This window comes from Anarhichas minor, unplaced genomic scaffold (assembly GCF_050575085.1).
Source record: "Anarhichas minor isolate MPS153535 unplaced genomic scaffold, ASM5057508v1 ptg000003l, whole genome shotgun sequence".
Lineage (NCBI taxonomy): Eukaryota > Metazoa > Chordata > Actinopteri > Perciformes > Anarhichadidae > Anarhichas > Anarhichas minor.
Window position 1 is genome coordinate 4,186,598 of NW_027466449.1, and position 26,280 is coordinate 4,212,877.

Genomic DNA, 26,280 nt, shown 5'->3' on the forward strand with positions numbered 1-26,280 from the left:
ACAGCACCACCACTTCAAGGTGCATACAGAAGTTGTGATCTATCAACACATGGGGGCGCTCTGCACCAAGTGAACGATGTCATCACAACAAGGAAGGCAGAGCGCGGACACACACAGAGACACACACAGACACACACACACACCACACACACACACACGGAGAGAGGCCGATGAAAGTAACTTCTAAGACGTAGTGCTCTTAAAACGAAAAATGAGCAAAGGCCTAAAATCAATGACAATATCACGTATAATAATTATTTTTATTGTAATTATTGATATAGGCTACGTATTTACAACAATTAGACAACACACAGTGGCCGCGGCAGCCTCTCTGCGTAGTTTCGATCTGACCTTTCTTTTCTCCGAGAGACGGAATAGTTGCGAAAGTTGCGCGGCGCTGCGGAGAGCCTCCAGCTGCAGTAGCACTTCAGTCCCGGTGGAGTTGGCAACACAACCCATAGTCGGTCTACCGGAGAGGGACCGGGGCGCTGGAACGGACAGGGCCGGAGAGAGGAGGTCGCGGAGCGGCCAGGCGCGCGGCAGACGGTCGGTGATCTCTCCCTGTGGTTGAATGAAGCCCGACGCTCCTCTGCTGGGCTACTCTCTAATCTAGTCAGTGAGCGCGTCTTTGATGATGATGAGTCTCTCGCTCTCTCTCTTTCTCTCTCGCGCTCTCTCTCTCTCTTTCTGACTCTCACTCTCTCTCTCATTAGTGATTCCCTATTGCCCCTCGGTGCGCTCTCGGTTACCCGTCGGCCACTCCTCCTCGTCTTATCTCCAGCCAAAAGGATTGAGGGATCTGCGGCGCAGACCCCTCCCCGCATCTCCGATCCCAGCCGCCGCTTTGGCCGCTTGATACATCTGTTATTGATGTAAATAATGGATAAAGCAACCTGACAGACTTGCACTCACTCTATCGGTCAATCTATCACTCTCAAACGCACGGGGAAAATACACGCACGCGGAAATATATATATATATAAGCACATATATATGCCTATGTAGGCATTTTTCTGATTAACGTTATTTAGGTTTGATTAAAATGCAGAACCATTATTTCGTTCAATTTCTTCCAGTCTGGCCTAGACGTATACCTGCACAACGGCATTGATCAATTCTTCAAGTTTGCATTTATTTGTGGTCAGCAGGCCTAAATTAAACTGGGATGGTTTCAGGCGATATTTTAATACACCGTGCGAAAAATAAAAAGTTGTCTTAATTCACCATCAAAAAATTATTTTGATTATTCATTATTCATATAATTATTTAGATTTTCTTAATCTATATCTGTAGCGAAAAAAAAAAGAAAATAAATAAATGTTCAATACGCGAGACACGAAAATGTGCTTGGAAGAAAAACACTTGAATTAACTATAACAACAACGTAATATGCTATTTAAGTAATTTCACAATTTTTATGTTATATATCTTGCTATTCGTTTATTTTTACATATTTTAAAATAGCTTCATTTGTGATGTTAATGACATAATCAGCAAATATGTCTTTTTCTTTTCTTTTTAATGATCTAGTTGATAAATGAGGACATTTTAATTACATTCCTAATAAATATTTGACATGTCTGCCATATTTTGAATATTTTATGAATCTTTGTTTGTTTGTGTGTGTATTCTACAGTAGGGCCTGGACACTCAGATCTGTCTTGACCTCTTCCCATCTCTGTCCAGTGTTCAGGGGACAGATGCCTCATCGATCAATGCCAGCCGTAGGGCCCACAATAATCCCCCACTGTGGCCTCAAACACACACACACACACACACACACACACACACACACACACACACACACACACGCAAACACACACAAACACACAAACAGTGTTGAAAAAGGCCTCCACTCCAAAACACAAAAGATGAAGGACTGACAAGAAGGTGGACAAGGTTCATCTTCTCTTTAAACCCCCATCAACTACCCACCCAACACACACACACACACACACACACACACACACACACACACACACACCCAACCCCTTGTGCTCTCTCAGCCGTTTCCTTCAGTATATGTGACATGGCCTTCGAACCGCTGAATGGCCTCACTTATGAACCAGTTTTGGGTGATTGTTGGGAACTATTTAACAGGGGTAGACACCCACACGCAGATGCACACTGTAATGGCAATTTCCAGACCCCATGTATTCTCCAATGCCATAGGCCCACACTGGTCAGTATACTGTTCTGAACCACATATACTTTGTCCACATTGCCCAAACAGAAACCTTACATGTTATACTTCTCTGAAAATACATGTTATGCCTCTGCAAAGGGCAAGCCCTGAGTGCCTTACTCAATATTCAAGGACAGGATGAGATAGGTGGCCCGTGTCATCTTTTTAAGATGCTGTCTTTGCACCGGTTCAAGATAATGCGTAACTCACCGCCTCTCTGATCTCACTGATTGTCAGTTTGTATAAAAATTGACACCTCATGTGCTCATGGCACATTCACTCAGCTCATTTATTCGATTGTGATGTGAGTCCATCTGAAGATGCTGAATTAAACTAACAGAAAGAAAAGAAATTGCCACCACAACACATACACACATGCACTCACATAGACACACACGCACGCACGCACACACACACACACACACGGAGGAACTGTTGATTTGCCTTGTTTTGTTTGGCCATCATTTAAGGTGTCTGAATATTGCCTTAGGATGAAATTGCAAGCAAGACTAAGTGAGAACAGTTACTGGAAATCTGTTTGTTTGTTTGATGACTGATTAAGAAGAACAGAAAATACTATGGCCATCTGTAAATGCCTACACTAGTACACTTTTCTGAAACACACACACACACACGCGCACACACACACACACACACACACATTCCTCTTATTGGAATGCTTTAAAAAAGCCAAAAGCAATTCTAAAGAAACTGTATCCAGAGCAAATTTATTGCACCTGATGTATATGGAAACAAAAATATAAAAGAAATACCAAATTACTGCATGACCATAAATATCTAAATTATGCATTATCTTGCAAATATTTGTTCATCTTACATCATTAATGACAAACAAATAAACTAATACATTATCCACTTCCTTTTAAAAGGTTACTTCCCGCATTTGAATTTGCCCTGTGTGCACATATTTCCATAAACTCATGCATTGTGCATGCGGATAAAAAAAAAAGTAGAAAAATCACTGAATAGTCTGTTAAATTATACATTTTAGCACTGAGTGGCTGTGTACGTGTGTGTGTGTGTGTGTGTGTGTGTGTATGTGGAGTAAATAAATGATAGGGTCATACCTGTGAGCCACTACACCAAGCAACTGGTCAGGCAAACAAAAGCAAAGCTGTTCGCTAAGTACAAATAACTGCAAAACACATCAAAAAACAATCATGCACGTGGCCTCTCTAGGTCTGATAATTCTCCACAATTTTCGCCTGTGCCCTGATTCTTTCTTTGACATTGTGTGGCAGTGGCAGGGGGCACTGATGTGAAAATCTTAAAAGGATTAGGCGGGTTGGTGTTGCCAGCCAATTGGTGCTTGTCAATCTCGGAGGCCCCTGTGTGTTCCCTCTCTCTCTTGGTCCAAGCTGCCTTTCTCTCTATCGGTCAGGCTTAATGTCTGAAGCTTAAATGGACACACTAGCCTGTCCCTCCGGTGTGACAGAGTGACAGGTGGCAGATCAAGACATGAGGACAGAGAAAGGAGACAAAGACAGCGAGGAACAGGCGGCTCGAGACCGAGGCAGGAGGGGGAAAGAGCCATGTAGGCAGGGATTAGGAAACAAATAAGAGTGGAGTGACAGGAATGTGGAAACACACAGGCAAGTCATATGGATGCATTTGGCTACTGTCGTACCTCCATCATGTTTTCATGGTTTGTTTCTTTGTCTTTGTTTTGAACTGACAAGTCATTCTCATTGCTTCTTTGGATGTATTTTTTTTGTACACCCCAGTACATGTTAGTTATCATAATAGTCCAAATTGAACTGAGAGTGAAATGTGTGTTAAGTTTTGGCCGAGTAACACGGCTGGTATTTCATTTACAGAAACTGGAACAAGAGTCAGCAAAGCAAAACAGAAAAAAACACCTTCTGCAGGATAAACAAAAACAGAACTATGCTAATATATCGCAGCAGTAAGTAGTGGCACACACATTGCATGGGGTTGGGGTTAGGCCCTAGTTAAGCAGTTGGGTTTTTATGGGCGCTGGCTGGGCATCTTTCCAAAAGTATCCCATGCCTTACCCAGGTTTCTGCAGAGAGAGAGAGGGCGAGAGACAGAGAGAGACAGACAGGGAGAGGAGAGAGAGAGAGAGAGAGAGAGAGAGAGAGAGAGAGAGAGAGAGAGAGAGAGAGAGAGCACTGGCAACTGGCCCAGCTACAGACAGACAGTAGTGCCATTCCTTGGTCATTACCACCTACCAGCTTGCTACCAAACTGTAAACACGCACGTAAGTATGCACACACAAATTCAGACGGATCAACCCAGTGGTCAATGCAGATGGGAAAGGATGACCCCCCCTTGCCCCTTGCTGACAACATAGTGCTTATATCTCGACCACAAATCCAACCAGGGCATGTCTGTCATGTCACCCACCTGGTCTCCGGTGAGGTGACAGGCGGCGAGGTTCTGCTCCTCAAATGACGAGGCAGAGCGGACGTATTTGAGCCAGCTGCTGCTGGTGGCGTCCGGGCCTGTGTCCAGCGCAAACTTGACGTTGCCCATGTCACCCACCACCTGTTAGAGAGCAAGAGGTCAGATGTTATTACAGGGACAAAACAACAGGCTATCGTCAACTATCAATCACTTGAGATATTTCTATAAATTACTTTTTCGGAGGAGGATATTGGCAGTTAAAAATGCAATTGTTACGGTGCACAGAGATTTTGGGTCAATTGTTTTCTTTCATTTGAAATGTACTATTAACTATTAGGTAGCATACAGTTAGCATACACATGGTTTGTATTAACGTTAGCACTAATTCGGTGGTTGACTAGCAACAATTAAAGCAAAGACAAAAAACGCTATGTCTGCAACAAAACAAAGGCAGTGAGGTGCGCCTCACGCCTCTGTCTGATCAGGGACTAAGAAAGCTGTGAGTCTGTCAGTCAACTTTAAGACACAGAGGCAAAGTGTCAGTGGGTGTTAGGACCACCTTACCTTGTCAATCCCAACAACAAGAAGAGGAAAGAGGGAAAGGATGAGAAAGGCGGAGGGAGTGGACAAACTGGGGCTTCTTTCACTTGTCTAAAGACTTTCTCCGGCACATATTGATCACCCTTTGTAACCCCTACACCCCCCTGAGACTCCAAGAGCGGGTTTCATGTTACCTGCTTCAACAGAGAATGAAGGAGGATGGAGGTAGAGGTGAAGGAGGAAGAGGAGGAGAAGAGAAGAGGGGTTGATTGTGGAGCACAAAGTGAGGGGAAAACCAGGAAGGAGTAACAAAGCTTTATGCCTAAAATCTCAATCCTCCCACAATTGTAAATTATGAATGATGACAATGAGAGAATGAGAATGAAGAAATGTGCCAAAGGAACAGATATTCGACAACTATTACAGACTGCAAAAGAGACAGCATACCTTTTAAAGGCCATAAATAGTTTCTACTCTTTGCTCCTTTGAGTGCATTTGTGTGTGTATTGGTATGCGAGTGTGACGGACTTCGGCGGTTCCGTAAATCTGGGGGCGGCTCGGCTGAAACCCCGAGGCCCACTCTCTCTCCACCCAGCTGGGGGTGAAGCTCCAATTTCGCTGCAGCACCGCATGTGATACTGAGCCTGTGTGAATCCTCAGGGGAGAACTGGCCTGAGACAGAGCAACTCCTCTAATTACAACTCCCAATCAGCCGGCCCCTGCGTTGAGAGCTGACCTCTAGCTTGACTCTCTGCGTTCCTAATCACAGTCAAATGTCTGCTGTAGGAAATCGAGGTGTGATGGAGAAGAACCAACAAACCTGACGTTTTTAGATGTGCAAAGTTCGTGAACCTCTCTAACTGGCTGCTTTTCTAAAGGCATGTTCAGGTTTTTTTTTTTTTCCCAGCTCGTAAAGTGTGAATGGTCATGTTCTTGTTGTTTGGGTGAGCGCTTGCAGAAGGTGTATTTTCGTGGGTGGGGGTGCAGGTGCCAAGTTAGGTGAGTAAATATGTAAAGGTTGGAGGTGTGGAAGAACTGCCATGTGCACGTTTGTACAAATACTGCAACCGTTTCAGGCAAATGCATGTGCGCTTAGTTGAGTTAACATCTCGAGGTAACAGAAATGTTTCTACTTTTGAGCCAAGGTGTGAGTTTATCGTCCTCACTAAATGTGCCTGTTGCAGAATAACAAAGCCTCTTTGGTTAGGGCATTGGTTAAAAATAATCAAAACCGTAATCTTTGTTTTGATCCACAATAAAAATAAAACTGTGGCTACTGCTCATGTTAATGTATTTGCTGATTGTGAGAGTGGGAAAAGAGACCGTTAGTACATATCAGTTCCTGTTATGTATTTTCTGTAATTCACACTGAGATATTCAGAAGCAAATAATGAGATAGCGTCCACTGGAAGAGCTTCTAAATAAAAACGGAATCTTATCCATTCCTCACTCTCCACATTTAAAGCTTTTGCCTCTTCTGCTTCCAGTTTACAACTTAAACAATCTGCTTGATCGAATCCAGATCTTTATTTTATGTGTGAAAACAGTCACAGAAAACTAACCAGGCATACCCCCTCCTAACACCTACTACTCCACCCAATATCTTTTCTGGAGTCAGAGTGCACTTGTCACGTTACTGCCGGGGAGCTGCGACAGGTATCGTACATGTTTTATGAACACACAGAAAAACTAAAATCCAGGTGGTGTCAAGGTGGGATTATTTCTTTTTTTAGGAGGAATAGGTGTGCGAAGGGAGGTGGGGAAGCCCGACAGTGCACAGACTGACCCGCACATGTATGAATACTACCATGCCTACGTTTTGGGCATGGTAGTATTCATGCACATGCATTTTGGTTACCCCCGTCCTCCTACACACACACTCAAGGGTCTGATCTGAGGCTTAATGAGCTGCAGACCTGCTGCTGTGTGTTTTTGTATGTGAACATGTGTGTGTGTGTGTGTGTGTGTGTGTGTTGTCTGGGAGGCCTGCTAACACCCTGTCTCCGGGTGGAAGCCTGATTTATAAGGCTTCAAATGAGGTGCAACAGAGAAGGAGAGCCAGAACAAGCCCACGGCTGATTGTTTGTTTATTTACCTTTCTTTTTCATTTCCCCCCCCCTCCCTACGTCACGGGGGGAGGAGGACCCGGGTGAAAACCATCAGCTCCACGAGCAAAGGAAAGGGTTTCAACAAAGCAAATCAGGCAGTTTTTTCCCTTAAAGTTTTCTCTCCTCCTTCAGATCAGAGGCTAGAAACAGGAACTGTTATACTAAAGATATGAGGAATGACGTTTTTATAGTTAAATTATTTTCATATATATAATGCTTTAACAACTGTCTATAACCACCTTGCATTGACACATTCTCATTCTGTTCATTTGGGCGACGACCTCCTTCCTCTCCATAATTAAAGGGTACTTTGGATCTCTTTTAGTTTTAGAGATTCTTATCAGAAATAACAAAATTCACCACGTTAATTGCTGCAATCTGAGAATACGGCAGAATCGTTAAAAATATGTTTGATAGGGCAATATACACCAGCAATCAGACAATCAAACCAGTTTAAACAAACCCCAAAGTAAGCCAAAGTTGTTTGGAAGAGGAAATGAAGGCCAACATTAAAGATATTGCCCAAACTGCCCATTGTAAACATCCATCACATTTCCTGGTTCAATGTTGACCTACTGAACTTGCTGTAGTTGTGAGCGCACAGTTTCCTTGTGTACTGAGGGATTATTGTCAACATTTCAGGAGAGTTCACTTTTGGTTTTACCTCACCAGAGGGTACAATGTTATTATAACTGATACAAATGATGGCAAAGCCCATGAAAGTAAAATCAAAGTGTACTAATTGAAGAAAATTATCCTTTAATGCCAGTAAAGAGAAGACACTTATTAATTATTGATACTTTCATTCACTTCTATATCACGGATATTCTACACAAAAAAACACATTTTAACCTATTTTTTGGGTTCAACAGCATCAAAAAATGATTCACATGAGAGCACACACAAACATACACACACACACACACACACACACACACACACACACACACACACACACACACATACACACGTACCAACACATGCATGCGTACAGAGACACAATGAGACTTCAGTGAAAGAGAAGCGGCCCTGAGTGGAGAGGATGCAGAGCAAACTCCACAGGAAGCTCTGATAAGAGCACAACACTTATATCGCTCCTCACAACACAAAGGGGAACCTTTGACAGCTAGGAACCTTTAATGGATGTCTCGGCATGCCCTCTCCACCGCCAGTTATATCTGATGGATGTGTGTGGCGTGCAGGGCTGAATTAATAGAGGAAAGTTGCTCGTACGGATAGACGTTGGTGACAAGGCACATATTATTTTTTGTTTGACGGAGGGCAGAAAATGGAAAAGGCAGCTCGGAGCACAGTGGTGGTTGTGATTTTGATGTGAGACGGAGATAGAAGCAGACATATATGTTATTAAAATATTTCTATGAAGTGTGATCTTAGTGCTTTGTTGCACTGCCCCGGGTTTCAATGTGTGAACACACCCATGTCCGCATGTATTTCTATATGTGCCTGTGATAGTTTCAAAACTCTTAAATTGTAGCAACTTCATTCTGACTTCTCTATACATGTTTTCCATGTTGGAAAATAAACAAAAGTTGTTGTTTTTTTGTATTAAATGCTTCATTCGATTGATAAATCAGTGAGCAGTAGCGATCAGCGATATTGCTTTGCCTTTTTCACATCAGAGGGTATCAAGACGAGCAACAATGGCCATCCATCTATGTGAAAGTCTAAGAGCATGCCCGTGTTGGATTCAGGTAGTCAAGTGTAATCACACAAAGCACATAGAAAAGGAGACTGTTTTTGCAACCAAAGTTTGCTGAAACATGTCTCTGCATTGAAGGTTTTTGCAGCCTGTCGAAAACAGGAGAGCTGACCCTCCCCTGGTTCCCTTACTCACGTTCCGCGGAAGTGGCCAACGAATTAAAAAAGGTTGTTTCAAACAGAAAGAACAAGGGACAGATTGCCTTTCATTATGGCTCTGGTTTTTAATCTATCTAGTTCAAGAATATGTGAAAATGTGGAGAACGACAAAGGGGGGGTTGCATGCACTTCTCCTTGAAGCAGCTAGGGGGTAGCCTGGAGCGATATCTCTCCAGGTAGAAGAGCATAAATTGAAATTAACGTCCCCTTCCCTCTATGCAGCTGTACAAAACACAATATAAAAATGGTAATCAGAGTGAGACTTACATGCACGCACAAACACACACTTTGTTTCACTCTGACGAGAGGGCCAGTCATGGAAACAGAGCAGTGACAGTGACAGACTGAGTGGCTGTGAAGTGGGCTGCGGAGCTGGTTGTTAGATGTGTTGCAAATTAAGGTGCAGGAAGACTAACAAGACATAAAGAAGTGTGTGTGAGAGTGTGTATCCTTTCTGGAAAAGGGTCTGTTTCCAGTTGGGAGGTCCCTTAACTTGCTCACACACACACCAATTACACACACAGGCGGACTAATAAAGCGGCTGAAAGATTACAGATCCTCACAGCCTCCCATGTGTTTGTGCACATTCACATGTATGTGTATGTGTTGCCTGGCCTGTGTTTGATGGATGGGGGCCTGCAGAGATGACCCTACCCTGCCACATCACTCAACAGTCTAAATGAGTGTGTGTCTGTCCACATTTGTGTGTGAGTGTGTATGTGGAGGTGAGAGGTGGACATGCACACAAGGCGTCCTGTCAGTATACCCTCTCTTAATTCAGGAAGGAAAAAGACAGAGAATAAAAGATGGAAAGAAATAGAGAGAAAGAGATTAGTCATATTCGATTAACTTCAGCCCACTCTGGGTGACGATGGAGGGTGCGGGTGGGTGCGGGTAGTGAAGAGTAAGATGAAGGAGGAAAGTTGCAAACACAAAACTGATTAAAGTGTCTAACTCTTAATTCTTAGTTTAGAATTCAAAATCAAACTGAAATCATATGAAATATGAATTCAACATTTGTCAATCCAGCGAAATCCAGCACTGTTCTGATAGTGAAGTTGACTGTATTTGTTGAGCGTAACTCATTCATTTAACTTGTCCATAGTTTCCCAGCCATGAGAGTCCTTCTCTTGATACTGTAAATCTTCCTTTTCCTCTCTTTGTGTCACCACCACAACGTCTCCTCATACCTGACTTTTAATGCATGTACTGTACTGGAAAAAAAAGAAAATACACCAAACCACCTGCACACTATTTAGTACTGAAAGTAACTGTTTGTCCAACTAAATTCAAATATTATTCAAATATTATTCAAATGTGTTCTTCAAACACCTCAAAGGTGCAAAGTGTAATACGTGGTCACATTCTCCCAACAACATTTCACCTCTACCACTGGGTCCATACACACAGTCAATCAGTCATAAATAAAAAAAAAAGAAAAGCCAACTACTAACTAACAGAAGAAGAATACGCAATGTTCGACCAAATTGTTGAAACTATGATAGCCGGTCAAAATAACACATCTATCTTATAATTGTCTCGTGTGGCCTATAGTTTATAGTTAGCCATCTATGTGTTTGGTACACTGATCTACGGATGTCCGCTCTGTGTAGGTTTTTTTAACTATTCAAGCTATCAAAACATACACAGACGCTGTACCTAAAATATGATTAACAAGCCCTCGGGAGAGCTCTTCTTCGTCCTCTCATGTTGGACTGAGGGCAGACTGGACGCTATAGAGACTGATTATCGCCTCTAAAGTTACAAGTTGCATATACATTAACACAATAAAAAGATGTCTTTGACATAACGTCAAAGCTGTAAGCTCTTCACATTCTGTTAAAAATGTTAGATAATGTGAGAAGACATATTCTTAGCAATTGCGCTGACAATGTGGCTTTTATTAAGACACACATTTCATCATTTAAACCAAACAACTGGAATCTTTAAATTAATCCTTTGATTGAAATGAAGGATTCAACTATTTCTAGGAAAAATGTGTTGAGTCCAAATGAAGACAATCAGTAGCAGAATCAAAGTGTTTCATCAAGAGGAGCCATACTGTGAGTATAGATTGGACCTTTAAAAATAAAGTGTATGTGTGCGTGTGTGTGCGTGTGTGTGCATGAGTGTGTATGTGTGTGCGCGTAAGGCCAATTACTGATGCTGGTAATAGTACACCTGTGTAGCTATGTCTGGCAGTCTAATGACAGCTAAAGAGGAAACAGGCTGTAAATCCAAACACACACACACACACACACACACACACACACACACACACACACACACACACACACAGACATCCTTTTATCAAGACAAGTTTGTTTTTTGTCAAAGGCACAAGTGAATACTACTGTAACAATGTATGTCTGTACTGTGTGTGAGCATTAGTTGTATCACTAGTAATATGTATGCAAGGTGTTGGAGTGTGTGTTCGCTGTGTGTGAGTGGATGTGTGGTGTGTGTGAAGGTGAGTGAAGGCGTGTTAAATGTGACCCATTTTATCTGGGCCGGGCAGCCATCGACATAATTAAAAACCAGGCAGGCAGGCCGGGGAGGGCCTGGGGCCTTGTAAAAGCCATCTGGGTTGTAGAGTGTGTCAGTGTGTGTGTGTGCGTGTATGTGTGTGTCTACATGCATTGTGAGTGTCAGAATGTGGCCCGGCTCACTAATGACCCAACTTGCTTCTCTTAAATCAGCGTCTCTGCAGTCGCCGTCACAGAGCTATCATTTGTGGTGAGTGTGCATGTGCCACACTTAAAAACAGCATGTGAAAAGTTCCAGTGTCTATCTCCCACACTCACAAAATCATTGTAAAGTCAAATCTAATTTAGTTTGAGTTTGACCCAGCTGACTTTTCCCATCAGTGAGACTTGAACAACAGTTCTCTTGCAGGTGGGAAATTGAGGCCAGATATGGGGAATTATGATAATGACTTCCTTTGAGGATTTGCTGAATTAAAGAAGCTTTACCTTTAGTTAGCACCTCTTTACTAAATATGATCAATCTGTCTTTACTAACAGGCCATGTACCACAGTCCTTCAAAGTAGCTGTAATCAAACCTCTTCTTAAGAAGCTCACTCTTGATCCAGAGGTGTTGGCTAACCATAGACCTATCTCTACTACATAACAATAGTGTATATTCGAGCATCTTCAGTCAGGATGTAGACTGTATCATAGCACAGAGACAGCACTGATGAAAATAACGAATGACCTTCTACTTGCATCAGACAAAGGACTTGTCTCTGTACTTGTCTTGTTAGACCTTAGTCCTGCATTCAACATCATTGACCATCACATCCTATTACAGAGACTAGAACTCTGATTGGCATTAAAGGTACCTCACTAAGCTGGTATATTCATCACATGGATCCTTGTTTGTATATGTAAATGATGAAATCCTCCATGCACACCAAAGTAAGTCACGGAGTTCCACAAGGTTCTGTGCTTGGACCAATTGTATTCACCTTATATGCTTTCTTTAGTCAATATTACCAGAAAACACTCCATAAACGTTCATTGTTATGCAGATGATACCCAATTATATCTATCGAATAAGCCAGACCAAAGCAACCAGTTTGCTTTAAGGACATAAAAACCTGGATGACCTGCAACTTCCTGATGTTAAACTCAGACAAAACTGAAGTTATTCTGCTAGGCCCAGAACACCCCCGAAATCAATTATCTAATGATGTAGTTTCTATAGATGACATTGACCTGGCATCCAGCACTACCGCAAATAATCTCAGAGTTATCTTTGATCAGGATATGCCCTTTAACTCCCAGATAAAATACATTTCAACTACGTAACATTACAAAAATCCGGCACATCCTGTCTCAAAACGATGCAGAAAAATGTGTTCACGCATTTGATACTTCTAGACCAAATCACTGCAATTCCTTATTATTAGGCTGCTTTAATAAGTCTCTTAAATCTCTCCAGTTGATCCAGAATGCTACAGCACATGCACTAACATAAACTAAGAAAACAGATCATATTACTCCTGTAGTAGCTTCTCTGCCTTGGCTCCCTTTAAAATCAAGAATTAAATTTCAAATCCTTCTCCTCACCTAAGCCCTACTTGGTCAGGCACCATCATATCTTAAGGAGCTTATAGCACCCTAATACCCCACTAGAGAGTTGCGCTCCCTGAATACAGGGATATTTGTGGTTCCTACAGTCTCCAAAAGTAGGATGGGAGCCAGAGCTTTCAGTTATCAAGCTCCTCTTCTGTGGAACCAGCTCCCAGTTTCAGTCCGGGGGGGCAGACGCACTCACCAGATTTAAGAGTATGCTTAGGACTTTCCTTTTTGGGCTGGCTCAGGTTAATAGTCAGGGCTGGCTCAGGTTTGCCTTGCACAAGCTTTTTTATGTGTGTAACCAGTGACTATGTATTTGTGTTTGTATATTATATATATATATTTATACTGTGTTATTTTTAGCATCACGCCACCATGTCCACCTCCACACCCCCTGCAGTTCGTCTGAATGAGCAGATTGCCATGTGCTGGGTTGCCCGGATAGTGTAACTTTAAACAGGAAGTGTGCACACTTTAAAAGAAGAGAGGCAGTGGGTTTTCAGGCTGGACCTCGTTAATGAAATGGCTTTGTGTTATTTACAGCCCCTTGTTAAAAGGTTGGATGAGTGTGTGTAAGTGTGTCTGTATATGTGTATGCCATCGTATATGTGTTATGTGTACGTGGAAGTGTGTGTGCTTATGTGTCTTTTTGCCTGTGTACATGTGTGTTTTTTATGTGTATGTGATGTGTTACAAGTGTACATGTGTGTGTGCACAGAGGTTACCATCATGCTATGTCTGTCCTACTGTCGGTCAGCCTTTTACAGGCCGAGCTTTATGATATGTATTTAGGGCAATTAGTGAGCAGATATATTGGCTCATTATAGTGAAGCAGGTGCAGTGTATATGGGGAAATATATGAACAGTACATCGGGGTCACACACTCTGTCTGTGCAGTCTGAAGGCTAACAGCTAGACTTATGTGTGTGACAAACAGGAGCACACACATTGAACTCAGTAAGAGCCAGACTGAGGAAACATTTTCTCATACTGGCCTCAGTCAAAGAAATCATACGATCCATAAAGAACATTTATCTCATTTTAAAATAATTGTTAACAGGCTCAAGAGGAGAACAAAGGGGGTAAAATGGTTGAATATTAACTGAGAAGGAGGCAGAGTTAGTGAAGTATGTGTTTATTGGCTGAAAGGAACGCACAGTGAGCAAAGTGGTTGTTTATTGGCTACAGGGACAAACGTTTGATGGTGCTGCTGAGCGGGTCTTCAGAGTCCACACACACACACAGACACCTACAAACACAAATGTGTATCCTGAATTACTACATGTACAGCCACTATATATATAGGGTTTTTATGAGTTTATAACAATGGGTTTTCATGAGTCCTTCATTGCAAGACTAAGGAACAATCCCAGTGAAACCCATTCATGGGTTCCATGTCGGGGGCGCAACAGTTTGAAAGTATTTTGTGTGTATGTGTGCATGAATGGGTTTATATCATTGTGGTGCACACTTTTTATATTTTTTACTGTTGCAGTGTGCTTCAAACCACGAATCGATACATTTCAACAATGTCATTTTGGAATTTAAAATCTGAAATATTTACGCAATGAAACATCAAAATATGGATCTCAAAATATAACCATGTAATGCATATCAGCTATTAATGCTTTCTCTTGCCTAAGTTCTCAAATAGTAGATATAACATGGGTATATAAAATAGAACTTCCTGTGCTCAAGCAAAGCAACTAAATCAATCAAGTCCAATGCATCTATGCCAAGAAAAAGGGCAATTTTAATGAGGAGAGGAAGCTGCTATTCAACACTGACAAAACTTGACCTCCACTCTATCGACTCACATCGGAAGTGAAACACAAAATAGGACAATTCCTGGAACTGTGCAAACACAAATAGGGAAGTGGTGCTTGGTACAAATTTATAGAGCACGTAACACCATCAATTATTTATTAACACCCAAATAAAGGAATACTTCCTTTAACAACACTTGCTTTAGTAATACAATGGAGAACGATGAAGGACGAGAGAAGCAGATAATAAGAGGCATAGAAATGCAGTGAAAAAATATTCATTTACAATCATATTTCCAGTAAGCTAAACCAGACAACAGGGGTTTTCAACATGAACAGAAAGAGACTTTTTCCCTCTACATGTCAGTCCCTGCTCAGTATCAAATCAACGTTGGCCTCATTTAATAACTGATCAACCTCATTCATTGAATCTCAGAGAAAGAGACCGACACAAAACAGAGGATGTCTCCATCCATCTCCTTTAAATTTCATATTTTGGTGGAATGTCATTTGGTCCCTGCGTTGTAGAAAGTTGCAGCGTCCTTGTGTGTTATGAGATCAATGAGTTGGCAGGACAGCAGAGAGCCGAGACGATATGAAGTGTTCAGAAACACTTTTAAACTGGCATTTAAACTGGAGAGCACCAGAAAGAGATGGACAGACACTCGCAGATTCCTCTTTTGGTAATTTTGTCTTCCTCAGTTAATCTCACATCATCATCACCCATACTCCACCTGGGCTTTTTGCAGGAGGTTTGAATTTGAGAGCTCAAATTGCCAAAAAAATGCATTGTGAAGTAAAGTGGTGCCGGAAAAAAAGCAGCAGCTGGCCAGGACAGCATGTGGCAGGACCCCTGTGTGGCTGCACGCCTTGGACTTATTGGAACCATCTGAGCAGAACCCTTGTTTACTCTAACAACCAGACTCCACTTTCTCCTCTCACCACCTCCTCTGTCCTCTTCCACCTCACCTGTAGCGAGTGGCCAGGCTTTATTCTGATGACCCAAAATACAGCATTTACTCAAGAATCCATTATTTAGAAAAAGATAATTTAAATGTGACAGCACTTTATATTGCAGATGACTCTGTCTTGTCCATTTCGGCGGGTGAAGAATAACCTTGTTTTAAAGTGTGTTATAATTGGGATAACTGAACACGTTAAGGACTGACATCTCAGAAACACTGTAGACTTACAGGCAGAAACTTGCTAGCCTTGCAAAATGTGTGAACCATGATACAACCTTAGCCTGTCTTAAAGTTTAAAGGCTCCCTCTGCAATACAAGGGCTCCCTCAATTCAAAAACGAAATGTGCTGCTCTGAAAATATAAACATCTACTCCTTTCATATAATAAAAACCCCAACCTAAGTCCAGACAAACAAACAGCGCTGTATTCAGAACAAATGGTATCAGAAAAAAACAAAAGGGAACGGCATTAACATGGATATGAGAGATGTAAAGATAAGCTATTTGTTCAAAAATATTTTTTTACCCTTTTATAAATAATTGTTAATTGTACAAATAATGCTGCTGTAGATACATTAAAACAAATGCAAAAAAAAGACTTATGGATTATTGATGTTGCACTTTATTGTACCCCTTAAATGTATTTAAAAAGTCCACCCCTCTTCTACTTTTTTGTAACAAAAGAAAGTAAAGAAAAATAAATAAAAGACACTAACTCTTGACTGCTCTGTCAGGCGGATGTGAGGAGGGGTGCTCTGCCCAGAAGGATTAGCTGCAGCCACAAAGGCATGCGTGATGCTATGAGACGTGTTACTCTCCTCGAACAGGATTAGAAGAATATCTGGCTATTCTCATCTCAACCAAAGGATAATTTAATGCGTGTGTTCTCATCTGTGCTCTGTGTGTGGCTGCTGAACCTAGGTCTGTCTATCTGAGCGTGCCTCTATGTCTGTCTACACACATGTAGGCCTGGCCCTCCCCTCCGCTGCCCTACCAGGGGCTGAGACTAGCCAGGACAGGAGGACCAATAAAACGTACTCTTCGAGTGTTGGGACTGCTGGCGAGAAGCAGAGGAAAAGACCTATTTCACTGTTGTGCAAACCATTGTTTCATTTCCACACTTCTCTTTCCCTCATTCTGCACTGATATTTCACAGGGTTTTTGGCCCCAGTTCAAGTGTGAACACAATACAGCTATTGAGATCATGGCTCGCACCTCCTGGCCTGTGCCGGGCTCAGCACTCGCTTAAGCTCTTTCAGCTACCGCCTCACGCTCAAACCTCCATAACTACTTTCTTTCCTTTCCTGAGTTTTTCAAGTCAGGATGCTGCACAGACAGACACGCCACAACCCCGTGCCCCATCCCCCTTCTCGTCATCTTAAGCCCTCACCCTAACTCTTGCTCTGGAGGGCCCCAATGTGCAGGTAATGGATCCCGCTTGACCACCTCCACCAAGAGGCCCATATATCCAACTTTTAATTAAGAACGCTCATCCCCTCTCCTGAGAGAGAGGGAAACGGTAGAAAAGGCTGGGGGTAGCAGTGAGTGAGTGTATCATGTGTGTGTATGTGTATGTTGCAGAAGAGCCCTGCAGCCATCTGGTTTTTGTTAGACACAATATTAAGAGTGTGTCTGTGGCCAAGGCCTGGCTGATGGCTATCAATCTGCCCTTTAATGTATGACGGGATATATGGAGGGATGGATGGATATGGGCCCCCCTCAGAGAAGCTAATGGCTAAACGGGCGCATTAAGGTGATTGAGGCCTATGGTGGAGATGGGGCCCATGGTGGAGCTGCACAGGGAGGCTGGAGTGCCTTCCTATCTCCTATGGCTTGAAGGAAAAAAACGCAGGGGAGTGGAAATGGTTGGCTGAAGTGTTAAACAACAATAAATCTCCAGAAAAACATAAATGATTAGTCAATTAAACGATTGTATTGATTAATTGTTTGACTTTAGGTGTAAGTGTAAATGGCATTTGTTACAATTATGTTACATTTTTCTAGACTACATCGTTATAAAAAAAATAGAATGGTGAATATAATGATGTAATTATTCATTTTAAAACAGAAAAATAGTCATCAGTAATCATACATGACAATAAGCCGTGTGGGCATTTAATTTGTGAGAAAGAAAAAAGGAGGAAAAGAGGCGGTAAGGACAAAGAGAGATAAATGAGGAGGAGGAGCAGCTGTTGACAAGAGCCTTCTCCCCCTGTCAGATAAGAGATAACTGGGCTGCCGATGTTTAGACGCACCATTAGTAGTGTCATCAATCACACACACACACACACACACACACACACATACACACACATACACACACACGCAGAGACACAGAAACATACACACAGAGCGAGGAGACGGAAGAGGATTACTGGGTGTGACACAACATATTGCTCTATTAATGCTTCAAGCATGTCAGACTACATCCTTTTCTTTACAGCTCATCAAGCACACACACACACACACACACATACATACATACACACACACCCTGTCTGTAGCTGCTGGTGAGCTTTCAATTCCATTCATCTGCACCGCACAACACAGGCAACGGGCATACAGTAAATATGTGTGTTTGCAATTGCATATGCACATGGACTGTGGGTTTTTTATGTGTGTATGTTATAAATATATATATATATATTATTTATTTCTGTGCAGGACAAATAAGTGATATCAGAGCGACAGCATGCAGTCACAGTTAGATGTGCAGAGTTGGGCTGGTTACAGAGGGGTCATGAAGGACAGAGAAAGGGCGCAATTCCAACTTTAACTCCCACCTGGAAACTTCTCATTAAAACTCAAACGGCCCACGGCATCCAAGTCGCCATTAAAGTCACACTAGCAAATAACAATGATTTTCAAGCTATCCTTTGATTAATAATGCCGTCACTACAACTTAGTTGTGGTCTTGCAAAGACCAAAACAACTTTTTAGATTGGGCCTGGGCTCCCCATGGTCACACTAAAAGCAAAGGCATAATTTGGCTATTCACTAACAACGCTTGGAGAACGCTTCCCTCAAGGAACACAATCAGGCATAATTGGCCAATCAACATCGGGAACAAACACAACAATATGCCTCACACGGTGAGGCTGTTGGATACTGTCATGTGGACAACACGTCAAACACAAAAATAAAGAGGAAAAGGACACAACACGGTATTACTGTTATTCTCTTGACAATACACGTTGGGCTGTTTGAAGGTTGGCTGATTAAAAATACATGCAATGTATTTTGTTTATGAAGCCGCTCAGATGTACATTAGAGGGATCAGCGCAAGAACCAAAACTTTACATTGCTGACACATTCCCATGCTTACCCCCCATTATATTTTGCTATAAAAACAGTCAAATCAATAATATTTCTGACCAGGGAAATAACACATATGATCACAAATAGATACATAAAAAACATTTTAACATGTATATGAAAATCCTTTTTGTTTGCGCTGATGTTAACACTTTTCAACTGCATTAGATAATAGCTGTAGTTGTAATCTATGTATTCAAAAACCTTGTAATCAACTTGAAAGTGAAAACAGATTACAATACGTTTTGATTTTTAACGGTGATGTGACGCTTTTCTATCAGTAATAATGCCTTTAATTTGACCTTGACTCTACCTACAGTTTATTAGAAGACAAAATAATTTCCACTCAGCCGCAGATTGTAAAAAAGTGATGAAACTAGTGTAACAAATTGAAACAAATTCTTACTATTGGGTAAAACAAACTATTTAATCAATTTTGATGATTATCAAGTGTTCATGTTCATGTGAGGAATCAGTCAACCTGCAAAATAAAACTCTATGGTTCTCTTTTTTTATTTTTTTAACCAAGTCCCTGAAATGTTTTTTTGAGATGCAGGGTTTTCACCCAACAAATAACCAATAAAACGGACGACCAGTGAATAGAAGCTGATCTATGAGGCTTTTTGAGTATGATCAATAACACTGGGGACACTTAAGGTGCTGCTTGTCATCCATCGCTCAGCACTTAGACATCATTATCTATTATTGACCAACTATCGATGAGTTCAGCCAAAAAGAGTCAATACAACCATAGCCGGCTTAATTTGATAGACTTTTTTTTTAAAGCCAATAGAAGATATTTTAATTTGATGACATGGAAGAACAGGGTAAGCTCATTCTGAAAGTAGCCAAAAAAACATTTCCGTTCGTTACAGCAACTGCGTTTATCTTTTCTAACACTTTGCTATTTGTTTTGGCAATCTTTCAGTACTTGAAGGCATCATGAACATGTATTTTTGCATGCACAGAATAAAATGAACGTAATGGAATTCATTTATGTACAAGTTCTGCATGTGTTTGTAGGCCTGTGTGTGTGTGTGTGTGTGTTTGTACAGTATATCTCTATTAATGTGGGCTTGAGCTTGTTAGTTGTACTAATTACTCCAAACAGCACAATAGATCTTTTTAGCCTGAGGGGCGTATTCACTATGACCTCCCCGTGTGCTGGAGCTCAGTGGTCCTTGGGGGTATATAGGAAGTAAACATGTTGACTGCACCTCTACCCCACCATACCACCATCCATTTACTTCCACACACGTGCAATTAACGAGCCACTCGCTAATTTGGGGTTGGTGCATATATGTAAATGAAAGGCAAACAAAAGGAGTGGGTGATGGATGACAAGAAAGGGGGCTTGGGAAGGGTCCATGTGGGACACTTAGCACCGCGACACTAATTAAAAAGCCATAGCAGTGAGAGCTCTGAGGTAACTCATTAGTCGCAACCTGCTCCTGAGTCACACAGCGCACTGAGTGCTAATGCTAGGAAAGCCACATAGAGAAAGAGAGGGAGAGAGAAAAAAAAACAGTGAGAGAATGATGGACGTGGGCATTGTGCTCGACTGAAGTGTCCATGTGGGCATATAAGCCCAGCCAAATTAGCTTGGTTGCATTAGCCCTCCTGTGCCATTACCCATTAGTTTAGTGCAGGGGGTAGCAAGCTGAAGAAAGGTTACCATAAGCATGGCAATTAGGGCTATAATAGGATAAACAACAACCTGGCCGATGGAGGGAATGAAGCAGAACACATTGTAGGGAATGATTACAGAGGCCGAGTGTGTGGAGGTGGGTGACTTCAGCTATATTGATCTGTGGCACTGCAGTGAAGGGAGCTGAAAGTGGCACCCACTGAGCCTGCATGGCTTCTCTACCCAGTGGACAATGCAAACAGTGTCCACATGGAAACACAGACACGAACAGATGTGCACAAACTCTTATTCTCTCATACCTGCAAGCACACAAACAAGCACACAAACAAGCACACTATACATGGGATTTGTGTGGGTGTGTGTGCGTGTGTGTGTGTGTGTGGAAAGTAGACTATGTGAGTGGCACCACCACCAGTGGTTGTGCCCATGGTGTGTTTCTCCCCGGCGATTCATTTCATCTGAGTATGAATCGTCACGGTCTTTCCCCTGCTGCTCTTTATAAAACGCAGTCGCCTCCTAACATTTACTTCATTGTTTGACAACAAACCTCCTGAAATACCATTTTCATAGAGGAGGACCAAGAGGAGGAAAAAACAGGAGCCAGAAACAAGTGGGATCAATGGTGCAAAAAATTGTTTTTATCGAATGCTGTGTGGCTCACATTTCCTGCAGACACAGATAACAGAATGGGAGTGAGCAGACCCTCGTGTGTATTTGTGTGTGTGTGTGTGTGTGGTTGGTTGGGAGAGAGAAAGAGGGGGAGGGGGGGGGGGGGGGGGGGGGGGGGGGCACGAAAATAAATGAGATTATTGATGTTACATGTCAAATATAATTGCTGAGATTTGAGCAAAGAGGAGGAGAGAGTATAGGCTGATGGGCTCGCTGATCCGTGGAACGCCTCATCTAGGAGAAAAGGCCAACAAGTCACAGAATTTGGATTGTAACTTCGGGTGTGTACATACGTGTGTGATACTGTGGGGGAATGAGATCGCTTAGCCTCAACACTGGGTTGTAAACTTTTAAACTTCAGTTTCTAGACACACGCACGCACGCACACACACACACACACACACACACACACACACATCTCTGCATGCATGTCATCCCAAAACAAGGCGTCAGAGTCACAGTCTGCCAGATGTAATATGTTCTGATGTTTGCATGTACTCTCGATTGTTTTCCCCTCTCGGCTCAAGACTTTTTGGAAAGTCCCTTCAAATAAAATATTCTGAGGTCTTAAGCTAGCATGCTCTATCTCCCCTGTGGATCAAGTGTTAATAAAAGAAGAGCTGAATGATAACTCGGGTATGCATATATAGAGTCTAAAGGTAGGACAGGGTTTGCATATGTTCATCATACCGAGCATGGTAATGCAGTAAATCCAATATGATTGTAGTTTTGAGAAGAAGTCTGATTTGCCATTGGAGGAGTCATTTCAGGTAAGTTTCCTGATCAGGTAGAGTAACATAGGCTTCCTAGTGTGCTACATTATAAACCTTTCAATCCAGAGTTAGCCAGAAGTATAGCTCATTACATCAAATAAAACGGATCATGCTTTTCCACTTTGAGAATTACTGAATAACATGGGATGAAAAGACTACAGCAAAAGCTTAGCTGAAGATAAAGATAAGAAATAAATGGATGGGTGAGATTGCGTGTGCGTATTTGTGTGTTTTTGGTAGCATTTGATGAAAAGTCCCATAGCTGATGGCTGCAGTCCCAAAGGGAGAGATGTTCAGACATTGTATGAAATTGAAGATCATCTGCAAGGCCAAATGGACATCTAGTGCCTGTGTGTGTGTGTTTGTATGTGTATCCACTCACAAAGACACATTCAGAGGCCTTCTGGCTCCAGAGAGGTTTGGGCTTCATAATGGAGTCAGACATCTCGTCTCATTCACAAAACAAATATTCCAAATTTTGCAGCACTTTTCACTATTTCTGCTCAATTCCAGTGTATGTTGTCTACGCGAGTAAACGGTTGCGGAAAATGAGGAAAATCTCCAAAACCTAACTTATCCCTCTTAAAAGGTAACATTTTCCAGCTCAGTGGCCAAGATGGCCCTCTGGCACGATCATTATTTAAATGTCATAGCAGCATCAACTTCAGGACAATTTATTCCTTTTAACAGAGATGTGTTTTGTAAAAAAAAAGAGAAATGTGTTTTAATAAAAGAAAGTTATAGAGGCATCTGAGAGAATGAGAGCTTTTCCTGACGGCTCAACACAATAGTTTAACCCGCCACAAGAGAGGCCTGAGCTGTCCACAAAAAAAAAAAAGTAAAGCCTAAATATATTAAAGACACTGACCCAGTGCCTAGCAAGGCTACCACTTCCTACATAGACATACTGCTACAGGACTTGTGTGTCTGTCAACGAGCGTCTGGATGATTGTCTATGTGTCATCGTGTCATCCCCCCCCCCCCTCTCCGGAGCACATCCTGTCCATCCCCAGTTAAAGCAGACAATCTGCAATAGGATCCCAAAGGTAGTCAAGTCCTGCTGCCAAGTCTCTCATATTTTCCAGCTGACCGTTTTATGGCAAGATCTGTAAAATAAGCCCACCGCCTTGGCCTCGGGTTCACTCCACCTCCATAAATAGTGAGCTTATGACAACAGGGCGCGGGGGTCAGGCCAAATTGAAGAGAGTGGTAGTTGTCAGAGAACATCTTCAAGCCAAATGGTTTTCTTAGGTGTCATTTATCACAAACTTTAATTCATGCTTTACTTCCAATATTCACAGCACACTCAAAAATACAAGACGTTTACAATTACGTTTGGTTTGTATGCCAGCAATCATTTTGTGGATTTAAGTGTTGCATTTTAAACTTTGCAGACATGTATTACCTCATTCTGCCTCTCCTCTCACTCCCCACCCGCCTCTCACTCCAAGCTCTTCTGAGTGTGTGCGCGCATTCAGATGCTGGGGAAGAATGCATCTAATGACTCCAGTGCCGCCCTATCAATCAACGGCCTTATGCGGACAGTGAAAATCAATGGTTCCACACAGAGCTACCTGAGGTCCCCCACACTTCCTTTGTCATAACCGCTCGATACGTCAATGAGCAGAAACTACAACACATTTCAGTCAGGAGGCTTTCGGCGAGCGTGGTGGGTGTAAATCTTTTTGGTGTTTTACGGTGATTGTGAACTTCTCCATTTCAAAGCAGCATTGTGTTGTGTCAAAGATCACCTATTCAAGTCTGCGGCCGTAGTCTTTCTTTCATTGATAATTCATTCATCCTTTCTCTTTGTTCCCCTCAGCCTCTCATATTTTCTGTTGCATGATCTTTCTTTGATAGATTCAGTGTTTTTTCTCTTTTCCCTGTCTACATTTCTCCCTCACTTTCTCTCCTCTCAGCTCCCAACTCTCCTCTCTCTGGGCGCTTATTGACATTTTCCTGCTAACCTTCTCTTTTACGCTCACCTTAGTGTGCGCTGCCTTATCAGATGTGCAGGTGGTTTGGAGTTTCATTCGACCTCACTCCCGACTCTCCTCCTTTCCTCCGGGTTATTCATCTTTCCTTCCTGTGCTCTGAAAGTCAAGCTTGCCTTTACAAAACCCCTGCGGTCTTATCTAGAAGACCCCGGGACCCCATAGTCATTGCAGCAGCCAGCAGGAGAGAATGGAGACCACAGCTCCCTCGGGAGGAGGACAACAGCACCAAGGTGTGTGTGTGTGTGTGTGCAAGAAAGTTCAGTGCCATTAGAGCAGTCTATTTACTGCCCAACTGTCTAAACACTTGTGATAACATACAGTGTTGCAGCAGTAGACCACCACAGTGCTCCAGGGACAGGGCTGATGCTGCTCAACATGGAGTGAAATTAAAACCTCAGGCTGCATCTAACAATTATTTTTCATTATTGATATATCCATTTACCATTTATTTATGAACTGATTTATTGGTTTGCCTACCAAATGTCACAGGTTGCCGGAGCCTAAGATAACATCTTCAAACTGATGATCCAAAACATAAAGAAATTTAATTTAAAATGGCACAAAACATGTTGTCATATTTGCTCGATAAATAACTTCAATGACAGCAACATCAACACCTTAACTACTTGCTCTGACATTGTTTCTTGCTTGAATTGTTTTTTTGACCATCTGTCAAAGAGCCAATGAAATGCAGTGATAATGTGCAACGGAATCTCCCATTTCCTCCCCATGTCGTTTGTTTGTGTGTGTGTGTGTGTGTGTGTGTGCATGTGTTTGTTTGCGTGCATGTGTGGTCTTTGTCCCAGTTGCTGCAGGTGCACAGGCACATATCCTATATTCATATCCTTACTCTATTCTGGCCAAGAGAGTTCCCCAAGGAGAGCACCTGCCACACACACACACACACACACACACACACACACACACACACACACTTGCCCATTCTCTTTTTTTCTCCTTAGTAGCCTCATTACCGACTTTAAAGGTATACCTCATTCATTGTTGCGCACACACACACACACACACACACACACACACACACACACACACACACACACACACACACACACACACATATTTTGATTAATGGAGAGAACAATGAAGAAAATATGCATGGAGGAGCAGGAAAGAAACCAACACCAGAGGGAATATATAGGAACTACAATGATATGAATGGCTATATGGAAAATACAATTAAACCCCAAACTCAACATTGAAGGCTTCTAATCTAAGAAATTATCAGTTACCAAATAATAACTGAATGAAATCAAAGGAACAAAAAAGCAGAAGTGTTTGAACTTTACACAAAATCCTTGTAATCTAAATCACGTTAACGTTAAGTAAATTTTGGACTAAAATGGTCAGTGGTAAAATGTCTTCATATATGGCTATTTAGGGGCATACATTCCTAGATGGTGAGATGGGTAGAGGTAGGCAGACAGGGCCTGGCTTCTGCAGCTGAGTGTATTTATAGGTATTATCATCCAGTCTGTAATGTTGGCGATGTACTCATACTATTAGGCAACAGGGGGAGAATGACATCACATCAAAACGAGAAGGACAGATGATTAAGACATTACGGTTGCTCTCAAAACTTTCCTTCAATTGCTTTTTTTGGAACAAAAAACAAAAAAAGAAAATCCTCACTTCACTTCGTCTGATGTCAGATCCTTTTTGAAAACTGTACTTGGGAAACAATCATGAGCCCATTGTTAACAGTCCCTCCACAGCTTCCTACAAGGGGATTTATTTTTATTTATTTGACAAGCTGTTTACAGAGTGTATATACCTGCTGTTTTCACCGAGTCTCAGCCAAGTAAACAATGAAAGATGATGGAGTGGGGGAAGGAGTGAGGCTGCGTCTGTGATAACGGGTAAACCACCTCTTATTGAGGGTCACGTCAAAGGGCTAATGTTTTGTGACTGAATCCATTACCGTCGTAAAAAGTTGCCATTTACAGATTTCACA

The 26,280-nt window shown here is 42.1% G+C and overlaps 1 protein-coding gene across 1 annotated transcript in view; it reads right to left on the bottom strand.

The window, feature by feature from the left end:
- Positions 1–26,280, bottom strand: part of prdm16 (PR domain containing 16) — a 163,092-nt gene that overhangs the window by 21,380 nt on the left and 115,432 nt on the right. The window contains exon 6 of the mRNA XM_076102219.1: positions 4,574–4,714. Coding sequence (XP_075958334.1) covers positions 4,574–4,714 — 141 coding nt within the window. The remainder of the gene's footprint in view (positions 1–4,573; positions 4,715–26,280) is intronic.